General features: G+C 36.0%; 1 protein-coding gene across 1 annotated transcript in view; it reads right to left on the minus strand.

Annotated features, from left to right (window-relative positions):
* IMPG1 (interphotoreceptor matrix proteoglycan 1) overlaps positions 1-22,474 on the minus strand; it is a 145,608-nt gene extending 123,134 nt beyond the window's left edge. Inside the window, exon 1 of the mRNA XM_077159437.1 lies at positions 22,408-22,474. Coding sequence (XP_077015552.1) covers positions 22,408-22,474 — 67 coding nt within the window. The remainder of the gene's footprint in view (positions 1-22,407) is intronic.
* Positions 22,475-22,752: the final 278 nt, after the last annotated feature.

A 22,752-nucleotide genomic window follows, 5' to 3' on the forward strand; every position in this document is an offset into this window, starting at 1 on the left:
ACCATGTGTCTGTTAGGATTGGGTCTAGACTTCATTTGTACCTTTCTGAACCCCTCATAATAATAGCTTTCATTTCCCTTCAATTTACCACCCAATACGATACTAAGGATTGAGGTGTCAAAGTGTGTTCATGGTGTAGACAGATTTCATGTCCTGTTTTCCCACTCCATCTTTTTCTTTTGATCCATTGCACCATTTAAGAACATAATTGTTGCTGAAAAGTTGGGACCCTATGGCTCGTTGACATAACAATCTTTGTGTTTTACAGTGATTTATATTCCCTTATTTTTTTTTTTCAAGGTGCTATGGGTTAAATTGTGTCCCCCTCCCCCCTCTGTCACTTCCCAAGATATTTCGAAGTTCTAACTCCCAATACCTCAGAATGTGAATTATTTGGACATAGAATAATTTCATATGGAATTAGGTAAGATGAGGCCCTACTGAAAAAGGGTGGGTCCTTAATCCAATATGACCAGTGTCCTTATACTGGGATAATGGCATGTGAGGGCAGAAGCAGCAATTGAAGCGACTATAAGCCAAGGAAAGCCAAGGACTGTCAGCAAACCACCAGAAGCTGGGAAATGGCCCGAAAGGATGCTTCTCACAGATTTCAGAGGGAGCATGGCTCTGCCGACACCTAGATTCCGATGTGCAGCCTCTGAAACTATGAGATGAGACATTTCTGTTCTTTCCCGCCTCCAAGTTTGTGGTACTTTGTTATGGTAGCTCTGGGAAATCAAGATACTAAGGAAGGTCTAGAACCCATATCTGCCCAAGAACATCAAGCAGAAATAGAATCAGGGAGCTGGAGAACAACTTAATTCTTGTTGCAAAGCAGAAAACTCCCTTTCTCATTATGGGGAGTAGAGAGAATCTTGGAGGGAAAGCATACTGCCACTTTGAGGAGTCTCAGAATAGACTCCTACATAGGTCTTGAGCAGTTGGAATTCCTAAGAAAGAATCTCAGGAAGGAAGATGTTTAGAGATTAATTTGCTCACCCAGCTATACCCTACACCAATAAGACCAATCTCTGGGTCAAACATAAGCACCAATAATTTTTGAAGGTCCCCTCATGACTCTGATATGCTGACAAGTTGGGCAGCACTGATCTGTAATGATGTTTTCAGCTGGAAGTCTAAGGTGGTCCATCTTAACTGACTCAAAAAACGAGGGAGTTAATATTATACACAGAGGAAAGTCAAAAGTAGGGAAGGCCTCAGGTTTGGTGAAAACAGAGCTTCACCTCTGCCTTCCTGCCATTCTCTTGGTTCTGTCACATAATGACTTTGTTCTCTCCAGGCTGGATTTCCCCAGTGCCTGTCGGCAGCAACTGGAGCAATACACTTTCCCTTTTCCTTCCATTGGGCTGACTTAAGTCATGTGCCTGGACCAATATCAGATGTCAAGAGTTATATGCCAGTGCTTTTAACTTGAGTTGAGTAATCACAGGACAGGAACTGGGATTATCATGAGTGGCTCCTTCTAACTGTGGAGGTGAAGTTAGTTTTCTTTAAGCCAGGTGGGCTGAGTGTCAAAGTGGAGGGTGCCCAAACAATGCTGGAGCAAAGTGTGAGAGAATAGCAGCTGTGTAGGCAGCCATTAGTGCCCACTGCAGTTATTAAAATGCAAATTTTAGTTTAGGAATGTTGATTTTATTAAGTCTTTCAATCACTTCATAGAGCACCGGGGTATTAATTCACGATAAAAATTCATTTTTTGTAATTATATTTTCATTGTCAGTAAGAATGGAAGAAAAATATGCATCATTGGATAATCCTAAGTCTATCCCGCATAGCAGCAGAGAACAATAAGGGAACTGTGGCTCCCCAAACACCCTGCATTTTTCTTTTCTCTCCACGGTGCCAATTTTCCGTCATGTGGGGTGGCTTCTGTTCTGGCTTTTCTGTTATGCAGTGGTAGAACGCTCTGAATAGCTTGGCTTCGAAATAGTATTTATTCCACCTTGGCTCAGAGAACAGCGATGCTGTTCTGGAATTTTCTCCAGTTTGATCCTTGGGATCTTAATATTTTGCTCATTTCCGCACTCACTCACAGCCTCCTGCTTTCTCTGGTGTCTTATATCACACAAATATTACCACCGTCTCCTCCTCTGTTCTTTTAAGTTACGATGACGCCAACCACAGGCACCCACTGAGATGCTGCTCCAGCTTGGGCAGAAATCAGGATCTTCCGTCTGCACCTCTGCCCAAGTCGTCCTTAGGGAAGGGCTGGGCAAGGGCTCTGAGAGCAGGGAGTGAGGGTTCCCCGGACCAAGGATATGCGTGAGACAAGCCATGACAAAGTCTATTTTGTCCATCTCAAGGATTTAAAATAAAAACCAATTAAAGAATTGAAAAATGGAATGCTACAGATTTCAGTGAGGTAAAAACAGCTGATATGAGGTGATGCTAACGAAAGCACTCTTGGGTAAAACAATTAGGAGGTATTAGAAGCTGTCCTTTGGTGCTCCGTAAATTGTAATGCTGACATTGAACTGAACTTTTAAAGACTTTTTGGATGCATTTTCATGAGTTTGATACTTTTATTTTTGTATATAAGAATGTGGAAAGAGTAGGTAAATGTTTAATGAGAACTGATAGTTGAAAGAATAGCTCTAAATAGGGAGTATATTTAATAGAAGATTGGAAAGCTTTTTGGGTCAGAAAATATTTCTCTCTGATGATAAAAGATGAGTGTGAGGATGAATTGGCTGACATCAAGAACTGTCTCTGAAAGCAGCTCAGATTTACAAAGAGAAGAGAAGGGCAAAATGATTTCAGAACAAATATCTTTTCTTTAATAGGAGAATGTTAGAAAAATTTGATTAAATTTATTATGAAGTTGGAAAAAATGCAATTGTAATACTTTTAATTGTAGGTTATATACCAGGAGAACACTCTTTAAGCCAATAGTTGGTGGCCAACATTCATATCACTGGATAAGGAAAAGACAAATATGGAAACTAATATACAGTTGAATATTCAGAATTTCTAAATACAGATGAGAACAGCTGCAATGTGTATGATGCTTACTTTCAAAATTGAACGTGAATATGTTCATATTTGTGCAGGGAAAATGTAGTAGTGACATAAACCATGTAATGCAACTACTCAAAATGCTTTATAGCACTGATGGTACACAGGAGTAGTAAGAGCTGGGCACTTGCCCTATTGCTGCTTAACCTCTCTGTGTCTGCACTTGACTTTTCTGTGTACGAGTTTCTTCATGTATAAAATGGGGAATAATAGTAATATCTCATAAGGTTTCTGTGAGATCAATGAGTTAGTGCATGGACAGCGCTTAAAATAATCTTGCACAGTGTATGTGCTCAATAAAAGTCCTTTATCCAAGAATCCATGCCTTCTATTTCCTGGCATCTTCCTTTCTATTATGTCTTTCACGTTCCTCAGTCTTCACAGTAGACCTTGCGTGTACCTTAAAGTCTCCTGTGAGTCCATGCTTCAATGCTCATCTCACAGTGAACCGTTCTTTCACACGGAGGGCCTTTCTCCTTCTCTGTTGGGCTCCTACTGTTCCCTTAAGGATCAGCTCAGATGCTACCTTCTCTCCCAAGTTTTCCAGATTCCACTTTCAGAACTCATTTATTGCTCCTTTGCGTTCTTCCAGTGTGGTTCCTATCTTTATTGCATTCCTGATAAACCAATACTCATTAAGTGAATATTTATTTTAGGCCCACAGTGGTAAATGACAGTAAATTAGATGAACAAACACAACGGAACTCTTGTTGTAGGGCTTGCTTTGTCCTGCTGTGCATAATAATTGCAGATATATGAGTTTCTTTGTTCAGATTGCAAATACCTTGAGGATCTGTGTTGTAATCCTGCCCCTCCCCCAAGCACCTAACTTGGCTTTTGCTAGTACAATGTTTTGTACTTGACAGATGTGCAATACATATTCATTGCATGAATTCTTGAAAAGTGCCTATGGATTCGTGAAAAGTGCCCATGGAAGTTTTAATGGGACTTTTACAATGGATGTATGAGTTAGATTTGTTTTAAAAATCATTAGACTAAGAAAAATAGCTTCATGTGTCCTGCCTATCTCCATTATTGCAACTTCCTTTTAAATGTTTGCCCCCTCTCACGTGTCTGCTATCAGAGACTTAGCATACAGTCATTTTATTAAAGAAAATATCCTAGGTGAAAAGAAAGAGAAAATTTCCTTTGTAAATTAACAATAAAGAATAGAACAGAGATAGTTTATGCACAAAGTATATTTTAGTAAAATCTGCATTCCCAGATAATTTTAATATAACATGGATTTTTATGTCCATAAATAAATAGATAAATAATAAGTGGAACCAATTAAAACTGCAGGTATCTATGAGGAAGATTTCAATAACTGGCCCTTTAGGATGTTATGTTCTCAATTCTCTTGACCCTCAGTCATTGTATTGAAAGGCAAAACCACAACCCTGGTTAATTCTCTTCTTCTCTTTACACCTCACTTGCACACTTACAGATGAACAAGCCTGGTGAAAAACAACCATTAGGAATCACTTTGAATTTATAACTATGAACCCCAAGTGGTCCTTAAACAAAATCATACCTACATTTCATTTCTCTGGTCCATTCAGTTTCTTACTTTCCTGGAGAACGATGAATAACTTTTATTTTACTGTCCTGCAGCTCCTTGCTTATTCTCATTCTTTGCAGATGTGACCTTGCTTTACATTTTATTTTGAACCAGGAGAATAAGAAAAGTACTTCACGAGCTGTGTCTGTGCCCAGTTACTCTGCTTTCCTCCTCTGACTACTTGGTGAACAGTCTGTGCTTCTATCTGAGGCCAATTCCTTCACTTATGCACCAAATCCTATCCTTTCACTCTTCTGCATCATCAATTTTCCTCCTTTTACTGGACTATTTATTTTGATATACAAACATGCTATTATTTTCTCTTTTATTAGGAAAAAAAGTCTCCCTTTTGATCACGTTTACTCTCCTGCTACTGCCCCATCAGTTTTGCACTGTGAACGAAAAATCTGCCTTTGCCTCCTTTGCCAGAACAAAGCAAGATCTTACATGAGTGGGGAGTTCCTGATATCATGGGTAAAGTTATCAACATTCTTTGTCCTTTCATTCTCTTTTTATTTCAATATTTGCAACATGCTCATAGAGCCTGACATATTCAACATGTAAATATGATGCTTCACCAGAAGGTGTCACTATCTAACACTATCTATCACTGCAAATTAAATACTGGGAAATAAAATTTCTATGAGTTTGGAATTTGACATGCGGAGTATTGAAATTTGTTGTTGGGGATGCAAAAAATTTGTGTCAGGTGGTGACCTGGCAGCAAAATAGACCATTTGAAGGACTGATGCTTACTTATCACAGTGGAAAGAGCTTCCCTTGAGCTGGGAGGTTCTCATGAAAGGCCTGGCAGATAGAAGAGATTTAGATGAGAAAGAAGGAGGACGACATGTCCATGGACAGGGCAAGTTCCAGCAGGCTAAGACAGGGGGTTGACACTAAAAATTTAGTTGAGGAGGGTCTGTTCTATTTTCTTTAGTCAAGGTAGCATGGAGCTGACCCACATCCCCCAACCCAATATAGCTGTGACAAGTTTGGAAATTTCCATATATATAGAAAGGGAAATGAAAAGAACAACCACTGAATTAAAACAGCATAGTTACTTTATCCTAAGAAAAAGCCAAAGCTGGCCAAGGATGGCAGTGACGGTTCTGAAATACTGGTCTTTTGACCATTTGTTGATTGTTTTATATTAGGTTTGTATCCCCTGAAAAATGCCTACTGGCTGATGGGAAGGCTAGTCCTTCAGTCAAGAGTAGCTTTCCACAGTAGGTTCTAGGCTGGTATTGACATGGCCTCGATGGTGACCAGCATCCTGGAAGCTATTGTAGGCCACAGTATCTCCCTGTCATGTCACTGAAGAGTTTTTTTTTTTCCCTTCAAATACTAAAGCTGGTCTTCATCCATAGAATGCTTAAATAGTTTCATTTCAGGTCTCAATGTTGTGCATTAACCAGACTCTTTCCTGGTTATGTATTCAAAGAGATCCTTACCAACCAGTTTGGACCACTATTTTCCAAATCCTTTCCTCTATAGGAATGCTTTCTAGCCATCTATCACAAGTACTGTGATGATACAGATAACAGTAAAAGGAGGATGGAGCTTTCAGGAAAGTGTTTCTATATAGGCAACAGCCACTGGTGTAAGTGCTTAGTGGGCCCCTTATGTTTTCCTAGGGGAAAAAGCCTCAATGTCTTGAATGAAGTAACAACAGAGAAAAAATTACAGGAATTCCTAACAGAACAAAAATCTCCGTTTAAAGAACAGAACTCCATAGAAAGAAAGTGGATAACATTTCAGGACTGATGAATAATGATGGTAAGTTTTTAAAAAATGATAATTTAATCCTGCATCTATTTCTATGACCTTACCAAAGAAGAGTCAGGGGCTGTGTATGGCCTTTATGGAAATGCTCTACTTGTTTGCCATCCATTTATCCCTATCCTCCCTTTACATTAGTAAAAATACTCAATTACACACCTGAAAATCTTTTTTCAAAGAGCAAAGGCTACCAAACGTACTTTGTACTTAACATACCTCAATATGTATCAACAAATTATACAGATTTACCGAATACCTTGTTTGATGCTATTCCAGAAAATTGTGCAGGATTTAAGAACACTGTTTTCTGCATGATCACGTGGAGTACATGGAGGTTTCTATAATTCGCCTTCCCCTTCTCCTCCTATATGCAGTTCCCAATAAACTTAAACAATGTCAGCCTCAGCCTGTAGTCTGAGGGTCAAAATGTATTGGGATAAATTACACAAAAGAGGATTGTAGGAATTAAGTAAACTTGCAGTGGTTTCCTTTAAAGAAATATGAAGTAAGGAAACTCTCAAAATGGTCAGCATACAAGCCGATTGTCACTAATACATAGGTGGATGAGGTACTGTTTCCGTCTCTGAAGCATTTGAAAATTGGATGGCATCACAACTCTCCTTATCTCCCAAATTGGTATTTGTTCAGCAACACCGTTCCCTACTGGGAATGGAAATCAGTGCTCCCTTCTCCTAAAGAGTTAGAGAGGTTGCATTATCTTTCTTCTCATTGCAAAAATCAGGTTTCACCATCACACTTGTTATATCAGAAGGAAAGAGGTCAGAAACTTGGTAAACCACTAAAGGAACCAAAAGATGTCTACCTCCTTGTTTTGTTCTGCATGTATGTATTGAGCCCCCTTCCGCCTCACTGCACTAAAAAAAAAAGAGAGAGAGGGAGAAAAACTAAATCTATAGATGAAATGCTGAGAAATTTGGCCGAGTTACAAATCTTCACTTCTTGTTGAGGGACAATGAGCCTTGCAGAGAGGACAGGAAGAGAACTAGAGTTGTAGGGGAGAGATAGAAAAGAGGAAAGAGGCACCTCTTTTTTGCCCTCAGGGGTGACCCTCTGAACAAGTTGAGTCATGTTAGCTTTCCAAGTCTGGTAAAATGTCAGGAGGTGGTGGCAGGAGTCAAGCAGGTCAAGAGAAGACATAAATGTGTGCTAACTCCCTGCTTTAGTTTCCTGGAGGCTAAAACAATCCCATGTGATGGGTTGCCTTAAACCCTGGGAAATGATTGGCTCCCAGTTTGACAGCTAGGCGGAGTTCAAAATCAAGGTGTCATCAAAAGGATGCTTTCTCTGAGAAGACTGTGGCAATTTGGGGCTGGTTTCCAATGAGCTTTGGTCCTTGGCTTTTTGTCAATGGCAATGCACATGTTGGCCTTTCCAGGCTTCTCTTCTGTTTCTGTTGACTTCTGTCTTCTGATTGTTCCACCTCTGGCTTTCTCTTTACATGTTTAAATTTCATTCTGCTTGTAGGGGTCTCTAGTAATGGGATTAAGACTCATCCTGATTCAGTTGGGTCACACCTCAACTGGAGTAACCTTATCAAAATGTTCTACTTACAATGGGTTCACACCCATGGGAATGGATTAAATTTAAGAACATGCTTTTCTGGTGTATATAACTCTAAGCCAGCACACTCCTCACCCCCCTTGATTTGAAATATGTTAGGAGTCCTGAATAAAGTGCATTCCCTGTATAGCATTGCAGCATATATTGCCACAAATGACATTCTAATTACTCGAGAGTGAAATTGAAATGGATTAAACAGAAACAACTGAAAACCTCTTCCTGTTAAACATTCTGACTCAGAGCAACTATCACAATTCTTGCAGAGAAGTGAACTTCATTTCGGGTAGCTGTGGGGCTCACATTACAGTAAAAATCTCTATCCCTTCCTGAGCCACTTCCTGCTTGGGAAAATGATTAATCACACTATGCTTTAGTCTTCTCTAACTGAAAAAGGGGATGATAATAATTATTATGCCATAGTTTAGGATTAGCATTTCCATGTTATATGGTTTTGCTTTGTTCTGAAGATTAAATGAGGAAATTGATGCCAAGTTTCATTTTAAAGATTAAATGAAGAAATAGATGTCAAGAGTTTTGCAGAAGGGCCTGGCACATTGATAGCTGTTATTGTGATCTGCCAGATATGGCAAATAAAAATACAGGATGCTTGCTCAGATTTTAATTTCAGATAAACAACAAATAATTTTCTTTTAGTATAAGTTCCATGCAGTATTTGGGACATATGTGTACTACAAAACTATTCGTTGTTTATTTGAAATTGAAATCTAACTGGGTATCCCGTATTTTATCTAGAAACCCTATACACAAAGGAGGTATGTGAGGGGATTCTTACCCTCAAACACCTTAAATTTCAGCAGATAAACTTGAAATATTAAAATGTAGTGTGTTAGATTCAGTTGTCAGCTTGGCCAGGTGAGCATACCTAATCTTGTTGCTGCGGACATAAGCCAATGGTACGTGAACCTCATCTGTTGCCAATACCTCTGCAGTCGGCTAGGGGGCGTGTCTGCTGCAATGAGTGATGTTTGACTTAATTGGCTGGTGCTTAAATGAGAGAACACAATATAGCACAGCCTAAGCAGCTCGGCATTCCTCACCTCAGCACTTGCAGCTCAGCCCAGGCCTTTGGAGATGCAGAAAGAAGTCACCCCGGGGAAAGTTGTTGGAACCCAGGGGCCTGGAGAGAAGACCAGCAGAGACCATCACTGTGCCTTCCACGGAAGAAAGAACCTCAGTGGAAAGTTAGCTGCCTTTCCTCTGAAGAACCAACAAAATACATCCCCTTTTATTAAAAGCCAATCCATCTCTGGTGTGTTGCATTCCAGCAGCTAGCAAATTAGAACATGTAGCAACTGATTAATTGAAGAATAAAAATGCTACAAAGATTGAACAGTTCATTAGAGGTATTTTCAATAAATTTATTTCAAAAATTCACTTCGATGAAATACACTGATTCATAGAAATGTAGAACATATCAGCATGGGCACAAGAATAAACAGGAAACCTGAACAAATTAAATCGTGTACACACTTTTGAAATGGAATAAATGATTAAAATATAACATGCAAGTTGGGAAGGGAATGAATGAAGTTAGAGTCATATAAGACCCTTGTGTTGTCAAGAAGCACAGTAGTGGGACTGATCATACATCTTAGCTAAATAGGATTTATTTAAGATCTGACACCTTGATATGACAAATACCAGTGCCATCATTTCTGGAATAATCACTAAAAGAAGAGAAACTATGGATAACTTCCATGTTAGTATAGGAAATAGAATGATTAAAAAAAATACAATGTTTATCAAATCAAACACAAGAAAAGAGAGGAAGAAATAGTGTGGATTGAACTAACAGAAACACAAAACAAATGAGAAGTTTAAACCCGAATACATGAATAATTAAATTAAATGTATGGACAGAATGTTCTAGGTAAAAGACAGATTATCAGACTGGATTTTTAAAAGTACCACTATATGAGGTTTGAAGAGACTCATCTAAATCAAAAGAGACAGAGAGGTTGACATTAAAAGGATAGAAAAAAAAGTTACACTATGCAAACACTAATCAAAAGAAAATTGCTATAGCTTGACTAGTATCAAATGAAGTCAGAGGTATGCTGGTAAATGTTTAATAACAGTTTCTCGGGGTTGGAAGCAGTGGGCTTGAAATGCAGCCTTTGCTAATTTCCATTATGTTAATATTCCCAGCATGGCTGTTTTTAAGCTAGCAGTGTGATATAACTGAATGCTGAGCTGGGAAGAGTTGTGTACAGTTGGCTCTTGCAAGTTAGTATGAGCCAGTTCCAGTATTCCAGGAGATTACGTTCATTATTTAGGCAGAAAGTATTCAAAGACGAATATAGACACATCATAATGATAAATGTTAAAAATCATTAGAAATGATTGTAGCACATTACAATTGTATGTACTTAATAATATAATTTCGAAATATATAAAGCAAAAATTGTCAGAATTATAAAGAAAATAAAATACATAATAATAGCTGCATTTTCTAGAGTAACTTTCCAGAAACCTAAACCCTCCATATGGGCCCTTGGTCCAGATAAGTACTGAAATCTAGAGGGCTCAGCCTCTCCAGAACATTAGATGGTTTCATCTCCCTACCCCATATTAGTGACCAACCCTTCCAATATGAAAAAGTTAGAATGGCCATAGCCCAAACAACCCTAAAGAGACAGATGGAAAGATCAAAGGTGATGGTGGAGTTATACAGTGAAAACGGGATTTAACAAATGAATATGAATGTTGAATCATTAAACTGATATCTCTTTTAGTCTCCAGACTTAAAGCAGCTAGAAGTAAAAACCTAAAATTGTGGAATTGGAACCCATGTGAAACTCTGAAATATGTTTTACAACTAATTGCGGTGCTGTGCTTCGAAATTTATTGCTTTTTTGTGTATATGTTATCTTTCACAAAAAAAAAAGAAGGAAAAGAAGTTGATTGTGATGATAAAAAAATATTTAAGACTTCTAGCCTCCTATATTCTGGAGCAGCTAGAAGGAAAAATCTGAGAGGATCATATGGTAGCCCATGACAAACTCTGGGATCTGTCCTGTAACTACTTGTTGAAGAGTGCTTTGAAAACTATTGCTCTTTTATTTGTTTACTTTGTATATATGTTATACTGTACAATAAAAAAGTTAAAAAGGTGCATTTTAAAATATCTTTCTTAGTAATTGTTAGAACAAGCTGAAAAATAAATAAGCTTATAGAAAATTTGAACAACATGATCAAAATTTTACCTAATAGACATACACATATATGGAACATTATATCCAAACTAAAATATACCTTCTTTTCAAGCACAGGGAGAACATATAAAAATTGACTATGTACTGGACTTTCAATAAATTTAAAAGGATTTATAATATATATATTATGCTCTCAGACCAATAAAGAATTAAGCTAGAAATCAGTATTTTTTGAAAAAAATGCCTGAACAACTCCACAAATTTGGATAGCTAAAAAAAATTTCCTTCTAAAGAACCCATAAGTCAAAGAAAAAAACCACGATAGAAAATAGAAAATATTTTATCAGATGATAATGTTACATAATAAAACTTAAGGTATGCAGCTAATAACAGTACCTAAAGTTGAATTTATATCATTAAAATGCTATTTTAGAAAAAGAAACAAAGGATAAATATTAATGAGCTAACCATCCATCTCAAGAGGTTAACAAGGGATAATAATAACCCAAAAGAAAATACAAGGAAAAGAAATAAGAAAGACAAGAGCACAGATTAATAAATATAATAGAAAAGATAAAAGAAATAGAAAAACCAAACATCGTTCCTTCTAAAATACTGATAACCATCATCACATAGAGAAACAAACAAGTGAGATCAATCTAGTAAAAAAGAGAATATATAATTAACCAATATCAGGATTGAAAAAGGAGACATTATTATACTTTCTACAGACATGCAAAAGATAACAAGAGAACATTATGAGCATTGTTTTATCAATAACTTTCAAAACTTATATGAAATAGATAAATTCTAGAAATATACCACCTATGAGAACTAACTCAAGAAGAGATAGGGAACAAATACTATTATACTCTTTGAACAAACTGAATTAGTAATCAAATATTTCTTCAAATATATCTTTCTCCGGTTTCATCAGAGGTTTCTAATAAACATTCAAGGAAAAAATGATTCTAGTTTTATACAAATTCTTACAGAACCTGACAAGCAAAATGTGAGGAAAAAAACTGATCCAATTTCAAATATACCAATTTGAAATAAAATATTAGCAAATTGCCTCCAATAATGCATGAAAAAGTAAAATATATCATGGCCAAATAGGATTTATTTAAGAAATTTAGGGTTGGTTTAATATTTGATAATTAATTAAGATAATTTATCATATTAATGAATTAAAACAGAAAAAATTTAATAATCTCAATAAATACAGAAGAAATAATCAATGAATTTCTGTTTTATTCATGTTAAAAAAACCAAAACTCTAAAACTAGGAATAGAGAAGAACTTCCTTTACCCGATAAAGGGCATTTACAAAACAAAACAAAAAAAGCTGAACCAAGCTCTCATCATTTCTCTTTAGCACTATACTGGACAGCTTATGAAGGGCAGTAGAAAATTTAAGGAAATAAAAGAAAGACCGAAAAAGAAGAAGCAAAATTCTCTTTATTCAGAAATGATATGATTTGATGAGTAGAAAACTTCATAGAATTGTTAGTGAATTTCAGAATTGATAGGCTTGTTTACCAAGGCTAAGGGATACAAAACCAATATGAAAATCTCAATTGCATCTCCACATAGCAAATGTAATAAAAATACCATTGACAATATATCACAATTAATGTAAAATACTTAGGGATAAGTCTAAGATGTTGGCGGGGGTCTTTATTAAACAGTCACGCAACGAATGGTATGATTTCTAAATGTTGGGTTGATTTCTTTTTTTCTTTTTTTCTGTTAATTAATAATAAAAAAAAAAGTGGAGATTTTCCATGCTCTTGTATAGGAAGACAACATTATAAAGGCATCAGTAATCCCCAAATTGATCTATAGAGTCAATACAATTCCTACAAAATCCCAAAGAGGCTTTTGTGGAACTTGATGACTAATTCGCTCATTTTAGAGTTATGGTGAAAAAGTAGAGGGTCAAAAATAGTTTAGATACTTCTGTAGAATAAGAGCAAAGCTGGAGAAACATTCTCTACTAGATATTGCAATTTTATAAATTTATAATAATTAAACCAATGTAAAATTGGCTCAAACACAGTACAATGGAATAAATAAGCCTAGGCAAACCCATGTTTATGACAGAAAGCTGTCACAAAGCAAAGGGGAAAACTATCCAGTGTTTGGTGCTAAAAAAATTGATATTAGGAAAATGAAATTGTTTCCTTACCTCACATTACACAAATAATTCTAGTGGCTTAAATATGAAAGCAAAACTATACAACTTTCCTAAGACTATATAGGAGAATATTTTCATGAATTTGAGACAGGGAAAGATTTCTTAAGCAAGATAAAAAACATAAGCCAGGAAATTGAAAGGCTGATACATTCAACTACATTAAAGTGAGAATGTCTGTTCAACAAAGGACACCAGTAAGAGAGTAAAAAGACAAGGTACAAGCTGGGAGAAGATATTTGAATGATACAGAACTGCAAAGGAATGGACATCCAGCATTTTTAAAGAATTCCTCTGACTCAATAAAAAGTCAGGCAATACTAATCATGATAAGGATTTGGAACAAAAGGACCCCTGAGCCACTGCCACTGGAAGTGTAAATGATACAAACATTTAGGATAACAGCTTGTTGTTACCTGGTAAAATTGAAAACATATATGTATACTTTATGACTCAGCATTCTTCTCCCAAGTTAATATCCTAGAAAGACTCCTGCCTGAGAGCATCTGTGAACATGTACAAGGGTGTTTGAACCAGCCTTGTCTGTGATAGCAAAGTTCATCAAGAGAAGAACCAATACCTTGTGATATATTCACACCAGACGGTAGTATGTCTCCAATATCTCTCATGTACCAAGTCAGCTCTCTTAGCCTCACCTTTCTCTGGAGTTAGCTTTTTATAGGCTCTATGCCACTGTAGGAGACACAAGCCCATAGCTCCTTACTTCATGGCCATGCTGTGGTGCCTGCTGAGAGTTTTCTGTTGCTGCTAAGGTGTGAAAAGAATCAGGACTTTCTGGCAGTCCATAAATATGCACATTGGAGGTGCATGAAAGTTAACGTTATTTGGGTTGAACCTTTGAGGAGACTTTAGATAAAATTTTCTCCATTTATTCCCAGGGCTCTACCCCCATGAACTGTCCTGAGATTTTTTTTGGATGGTCCTCTGAGATCAGGTAATCAGTTGAATTGGAGACCAATTGGAAGGCATCATTATGTTGACTCTCCCTTTTTCATTGCCTCACTCTCCTTTTCCTTTCGTTCCTGTTTCCCTGGAAGTGTACTATGTAAAGTGAAGTAAAAAGTAATCTTTTGCCTCAACGTCCACTATGTGTAGAATATGGATGGATTTTTGAAACATAATGTTGGGCCAAAGAACCAAGTCAGAGGAAAACACATACAGCATTATTTCATTTATATAAGGTTCAAAAAAGCAAGCTAAGAAATACATTATTTAGAGAATACAGCCACTAGTGGAAATACTTCAGACAAACAAGGGCATGGTTAACACAAAATTTAGGCAATGGCTACTTTTTGCATACAGCAAACAGGAAGAGATTGAAAGAACATATGGAGGATTTCTAAGATATTAGATACTAAGACACTATTTAATCTGGGTGGGGGGCATTTTATTATTAATTGTCTAAATACTATAGATTTCTTTATACACTCTTGATTTGTACTTCCCATTTAAGGAAATGTGCATAAAGCACTGAATCTTGTCCATGGCAGAACTTCCAGCAGTCTCTACAAGTAAGGATTGAAAGGAAAGTGGAGGTGAGGTCATAAAAGGCTTAGATGAAATTATTTGGAGTTTATTTTGAAATCACTGCGGGGGGGGGGATATGACAGTTCTTTTTTTTTTTTTAAGCAGGGAAATGTGGGGTACAATGGATAAGAATATCAGTTAAAAGTGGAGAAAACCAATACTATTTCTGAAATACTACTGACAAGAATTGGCACTGACTAGCCATTTCCCATGAGTTTAGGAAATAGACATGTAAAAGATCACATAACCTGAGAGGAGGTTGTTGTACATAGTCCCTAGCAGAAGATTTAGCAGACTGAGCGTAGTGGTCCTGGGATGAAGGTGAAGCTGGAATAAAGAAGCATTTGTGAGATAATTCCCTGGTATGCTGAAGCCAGCTCATACTGACTCTCAGTTGCTGTCACATTTTTTTTTGTAGCTTTAAATTGTCCATGGTAGGTGTATTTACACCACGGATATTGGTAAACCCTACAAATAAGGTAGTTTTCTTTCTTCAAGAGCTGGTTGCTAAACATTTGTCAGCATACCGCAGTGGTTGATAGGATTTGGTGAGAAATTGGTTATGAGGAAGAGAAAGACAAAGATGTCTTAGATGACATCAAAATTCCTGCCTTTAAAGATGTGGAGGAAGATGATGGCATGAAATGAGATTTAGAATGCAGGTTATAGAATAGTTTGTACCAGAAAAAGGATGCTGATGATATTAAGGAGAACAAGATGATATGGTTCCTGACCTCATTGGCCATTTAAGTGGTTTTTAACAGTGCGTTCATTGGAATACTCTGTGCAGATTTTTCAGAATAGATATATTTTTGTAACCTATCTGCGCCCTAATAGACTTAGTGCTGTTTTATTCAGAATGGCTAAAAAAGATTGAAATAATCTTTGAAAAAGGAGTGATTGTGCAAATCATTCTACCAACTCTACTAAATAATGAGACAGTTTCCTCCAAACTGAAAATACAATTATGATATAACATTTAATAAAAAAAATGCATTAAAGCAAATCTCACAAATGATTGCTTTCAAAAAACATTCTTGCTTGGGCCAATTAAATCAGAATCTTCAGAGCTGGAGGTCCAGAATTGGGGTTTTTACCAATGTTGAGAACCATTGGATTTAGAGTCTCTAGGCTGAGAAAGAAAAGTCAGTGGAAGGGGAGACTGGGAGGGAGGAAGGTCTGTGGAGAATTGGTTATCCATAAAGTTAAAGTCAGTGGTAATCAGGCTTAACATTAGCAAACACATGAGACCTTTTTATTTTCTCTGAAACAAGGGGGAATGAGAAAGATTCAGAGAAACTTTGAAGTGGAAAGAACAGAAGTCAGAAGACTTTGATCTCAGTAAGCAGGAGGAGGGGGTAATAGTAATGGTGGACAAGTAGTTGTTTTTAGGAACTGACATGTTTTCAGCATTTTTGATTATTTTGTCGATCTTTATCATGGCCCTATAAGCAGACACAATTATTTTTTAATTTTTTATTTTTTTCAAATCACTCTGGGATTTATTGGGGCATCACTCTGGACAAACTTACAAAATCTTATGTCCTACTCAAGGTTCCATGTACTTATGATGTTCAATTAAGCTGTCCACATAAGTTATATTAGGAACTGCACTAGTCAAAATATAAATTTTGTACCAAATAAACATTTTTTGCTTTAGTCTCACAGATAAGGTTAAATTTTAAAATATTAATTGCCATCTATTTTCAACACTCTGCAGTAATGACATTCCTTTGTTCTTCCTCATGCAAAAACATTTTTAAATTTGTACATTTAGTCACTATCATTATACACTTTAGGCATTCCTAGATTATACCATCTCAGTCCTTATCATCTATCTTTCTTTCTGATTTCATTTGTGCCCCCAGCCCTCCTCCCTCGACCATTCCCACATTCAGCTTCATTCACTGTTTTAACATAATTGTATTACAGTTAGGCAGTACTGTGCTATCCATTTCTGAGTTTTTACAATCAGTCCTGTTGCACAATCTGTATCTCTTCAGCTCTGATTACCTAATATCTTACCTATTTCTACCTCCTGATGGTCTCTGTTATCAATGAAATTCTCCAAGTTTATTCACTACTGTCAGTTCATATCAGTGAGACCACACAGTCTTTGTCCTTTTGCTTCTGACTAATCTCACTCAGCATAATGTCCTTAAGGTCCATCCATGCTGTTACATGCTTCATAAGTTTATCCTGTCTTAAAGCTGCATAATATTCCATCGTATGTATATACCACAGCTTGTTTAGCCATTTGAGCAGACACTATTCCCATTTCATAGATGAGGATACCATAAAATGGAGATAATGTATGAGAATGAGCAATTTGCCAAGGTCACATAGCTAGTGACTGAGCTGAGACTTAAATCGTGTTCTATTCAGCCCTTAAAGTTTTTGCTCTTAACTGCTCCACAATTTCTTCTTTTATGAATGAGGGGAAACCTGGCTGTATGCTGCAGGAAAAAGGAAAGGATTGTAAATCTGGTTAGGGGACTAAGTCAGAAAATTAGAGATGAATAAGACTGTAGAACAGCTTGGAGGGCCCAGTTAAGGTTACAGTGAATGAACTTGTTTCATGGAAGTTTTCTGTCCGTTGGGTTTCTCTAATAACCCTTGGCAGCTCAGGAATGAGAGTGGAAAAGTGAAAGTTGAGTTTCCCAGAGTGGGATTAACTAAGCAGGTGGGGCTGAAGGTCTTATTTTTCTATTTGTAAAATAAGAATACTTTTGAGAGAGGTTCAAGGTCTGACCACAGGACCTAGGATTAATTTATAGTTCATTGAGGCCTGGATGCAGCTGATGAACTGGAGAAATTGGGAGAGACTGAGGAACTGGAGTCATTGATGAGACTTTAGGAGCATTCCCTAGTACTCTCTGCCTCAGGTTCCTTATCAGAAATGAGCACACTGTTGATCATTCAGGGAAATCCTAAAAAGTAAGATCAATTAGAATATGCTTGAACCTATATAAGACAAGTATGATATTAACCTTAAGAATTGTTAACTGTGTCTGTAAAGTGTTTTGACTGAGTCTGAACACTAGTTCAGAATATGAGTTAGTACTAGCGCCATTGGGTTTCATAGTTTGGCTTAATTAAATGTAACTTCCGTTTATTTATAAACACAGCAGCAACCTAAGACAGACAAATTAGCTCCACATGTGTTATTTTTTGTATGAAGTTGAGGTATTTCTGAAATTTCATCATTTTTTTGAGGTCCTGACTTTTCTCCACAAAATTGTCTTTGGGTCAGTTTCCTTTTACCCTTCTTCTAGAAGTGATTATGAAAATACATGCCAGCTGGGGTGGTAGTAAAGGAACTTACAATGGTAGAAAGAAGAAAATCAAGTTGGAATGAATGAAGATGACTTCACGAAGACACAGGGAAAATGTTCCTCAAGAATGGCAACATAAATAGGAGAATTTTATGTGCTGAATACTTTTCCTTCATTTCAACAAATTGCTTTGTGGTATTTTAAGGGTTGGCCTGGCAAGTTTCCTCCCTGCAATTGCAGAAGTGCCTTTTCTATCCTGGAGGCAAGGAGAGGTGATGTGGATAATACCTTAGTCACACCAGAGTTTGATACTTCACAATGTAGTGATGGGTTCAGAATTTTTACTATGGTCATTACAAGGTATGTACTGCATTATATAAACATAGTGATTACTGTGTAAAAAAAATCTTTGATGTTCTCAGATGGATTAGATTATAGCAGCATAAAATCTGTGAAAATGATTATGGCACCAAAGAGATAAAGGATCTGAATTTCCAAAGATGATTAGCATTCAAGTACAGTCGCTATTTGAGGTGACTGCACTCTCATGATTGACAGAAAAGGCTGAGAAAGTAATAGGTCATGTCAGCCCTGCCTGATTAGCTCACACATTTAATAGTCCTTTAGTGTGATTAGCGGTACAAGCAAAAAGGGGCCACAAGGCAGCAATTGCTTTTTATTTTTTAAAGAGAGTGTATAATTTAAATAAATGGTTTCAAGGGTGCTGCCACATATTGTTCAATTGGACACAAAGTGTCTTCAATTTACACAGCTTTGTTGAGGACATCTCCTCAGGTATAATTTGTAAAAAAAAAATCTGTCCTGAACCTTTTAAATGACACTGTCTTGAGACTGTGGTACAGATGGACAAAGTTTAGGGGCTGCAGTGTGAATATGACGGCGCTTCAGCAACCAGCTCAAGGATATAAATGAAGCCATATTCTCTGTAAATGGAGCCACAGTGAAGGAAAATACCTTCCTGAGTAATTTTATGAAATGAGAACATATCCATATAGGAAAGGACCAGCAAGAAGTAGAGTGTCTCCAAATGCAAATTTTCTGACATTTCACAGTTGTTAAAACAATTACCCTACTTTGGTGAACAAATAATAACTTAGTTAAAGGTTTCATTTGGTATAACCAAATGTAGTGTAAAAGGCACATACTTTGATAAATACCATTTCCATTACAGGGCTTGGCAAGAGTGGATTTTCTCTCTTCCGTCCATCTTCCACACATCAGAATGTCATAAGAAATTAGATGAAATTATTCATGTGAAATGGAGAGGTAAGAGCATAAAGCAGTGCAGTGCTCATCACAGCCACTGGCATTCCCTTTGTGAATCCTGAACTCAGGAGCCTTGGTATCTTGAAGTAATTGTTCTCAGAAATTCTTAAACTCTTTCTTTTGTGGCGCTAAAACAATTTTATTGAATGAACATTCTGAAATAAAGCCATTCTCACTTGTGAAGCTCAAGGAAAACTATATTCAGGATCTTCAAATCTTAAAAGAACATTTTGAAATATTGACATGCCTTTGAATCTCTTTATATTTAGTGCCTGGCACAGTATTGGGTACATGGTAAACAAACGCTCTGTAAAATTAAGTTGGGAAATAACACCTTAGGGCATAGGAAACCTTTGGAGAAGCAGTTTGGCAATAGGAATCAAATACCAAAAACTTTATATAGTGCACTAACCCAATAATTTTACTTTAGTGAATTTATGCTAGAGATCTTAAATACTGAGAGACTTATGCACAAAGATGTTCATTTTAATAAGAAAATAAATAGAAATAATTATTCCTCTCTTGTTGAGTATTTAGGTATAGCAAGTCATGGTATAGCTACCTAAAAGAATATTGTGCAGCCAAAGAAATGATACTTGTCCAAACTAAATTATAATGAAATCATTCATATGTGGTAATAGAAGTACAAAATTGTGTGTGGTAGGATTGCTATATGTAAAAATCAAATAAGCCTACCTAGGAAAAGACTGAAGAAACATATGTAGTTGCTAACATAGGTAGGGTTTGGATGGAAGTATTATAATTGGTAATTGTTGCATATCTTCTGACTGTTCAAATAAATAATCTATATTTTTTTAAAAAAGAAACTTAAATTGATGTAAGCACTTATTAACAGCTTGTTGTATTTAATTGACCCTTTTTTCTCTTTCCCAAACCATTTTCTATGTAAATGCACATATGATGGCTAATTAGTCACAAATGGGAAACCAGTTTGGCTGAGGTACTCTAATGTAGACCCCACAAAATGAAGATGAACAGAAATGCAGAGATCTGAGATTCTTATGGAATAAAAAGCCCCAAACAAGTAACATATTAAGATGTTTTTATTATGTAGTAATAATTACACATTGTTACGTGGAAGTAGGCATATTTAAAATTGTAGTGGGTTTTTGGTGAACTTATTTCATTGAACTTGCTATATATGTTTATGCTACTTATAATTGTGTGTAATGGATGATAAGTAATATATGAAAATAGAAAAAATAGCTAAATTGGTTAAAATGATTAAACAAACAAAACTGATTTGCCTGGCCAAATCTATGAAACAGACAAATTGGTTGGCTTCAGCTGATTCTGTTCAGACTACAGTGGAATCTCATCATTGGTTAAAATGTTTTTATAAGTATAAAAAATCATATATAATTGAAAATTGAAAAGAAAGATAAATAAACTTTTGTTCATCTACCATAGGTAGTGAAACTATAGTTTTTTTCTAGAAAAATTGTTCTCCCTCAAATATAACCACTGAGAAGTAACTGATGAAAGCATAGTTACTTTTTGACTGACAAATGCAGCAATTGTTTATTTCACTTTTCTATGGACATTTCAAAACTGTGCTTCCATTAACATGTTAACTGCCTGAAGATGTCATTTTTAAGAAGAATTAAACATTATTGATTTCAAATGTCCTAAAAATATTGAATACTTTGTATTAATCTGTTTATCCTTAATAATAAGGTCAAGCTTTATTCAAGTTTTAAAAAATAAAAATACATTTTAAAAAATTGTTTTATTGAGAAATATTCACACATAGTATATAATCAATGGCTCACAATATCATCATACAGTTGTGTATTCATAATTATAATCATTTTTAGAACATTTGCATCACTCTAGAAAAATAAATAAAAAGGAAAAAAGAAAAAACTCATACATCCTATACCCCTCATTGTTCCTTCTCCATTGACCACTAGTATTTCAATCTACCTAATTATTTACTCCTTAATACCCTCTTATTTTTTATTTACTTTTTACCCTTAGTTTTTTTACTCATCTGTTCATACCCTGGATAAAAGGGGCATCAGACACAAGGTTTTCACAATCACGCAGTCACTTTGTAAAAGCTATATAGTTATACAATTGTCTTCATGAATGAAGGTTACTGAAACACAGCTCAACAGTTTCAGGTACTTCTCTCTAGCCACTCCAAATACACCATAAACTAAAAAGGATATCTATTCAATGCATAATAACCTCTAAGATAACCTCTCAACTTTGTTGGAAATCTCTCAGTTGTGGCTTGCTTTAATTTTATATCTAGTTGAAGATTTGCCTTAAGAACAGTGCACTGCCATGTTCTTTTATGCATACTACTTCAAAAACAACCAAGTTTCTGAGTTGGTTGTCATCATGAGCTCCAAAGACAAGCACACTTAGTATTTTCTAAGCTAAACAATTCACAATTTAGAAATTGAATTATAAGAAGGTAAAAGATATATTTTTTTGTCTGATCATGAGTGACTTAAAGTACTAAATTCATGTTTCAGATTTTTTCAGTTTAAGTGGATAAGTGGAATTGGTTAATCACATAACAGACTTGTTAATGTTATTAATATTAATGATACTAATTTGCATTCAATGTCTTTTAACAGTGAAGATGGTACAATTCATCTATTTTTTTTTTTGGCATGGGCAGGCACCGGGAATCGAACCTGGGTCTCCGACATGGCAGGTGAGAACTCTGCCACCGAACCACTGTGACCCCCACTCATTTTCTATTTTTTAACAATAAATTTTTGAGATTATGTAGTAAATATTCAATCAATAACACCTCCCTCCTTTTTTACGTTATATCAATCAATGATCAATATTTATTCAGGGCCTTCCCTGGTATAGGCCTCTGTGAAATACCATGATGACCTTATAGATTCTGAATATTGCTGCATATCCATAGACTGTATAGATAAGTAATTTAAAAAAGAAACAAACATGTAAATAACTTACCTTTGCTTCCTTGAACTTGGAGAAAAATCCAAAGAACAAAAATAGCTCTTCTAGTTTCAAAATACATTCTGGCTTTTGAGCATTGGCAATTCTGGTAACAGTCACAGAACAAACCCAAATCTCATTTTTAAATAAATAAAATGACAGGTATAGGAAATTTATTTGTGTATTGATGCCAGCTGAGTGAGGCCAACCTTCTTGGTTTACCTTTATGAGGGTGCTAATTCATGAAGAAACTGCAGCAGTGTCTGTTTCTGGAATAATCTGCTTATCTTCCTCTCAGGTGTAATCTCTGCTTAAGGTCCACCTAGGGGAACCTTTATCTCATTAACCTTCTGGAAGAAG

Source organism: Tamandua tetradactyla, chromosome 5, assembly GCF_023851605.1.
Source record: "Tamandua tetradactyla isolate mTamTet1 chromosome 5, mTamTet1.pri, whole genome shotgun sequence".
Classification (NCBI taxonomy): Eukaryota; Metazoa; Chordata; class Mammalia; order Pilosa; family Myrmecophagidae; genus Tamandua; species Tamandua tetradactyla.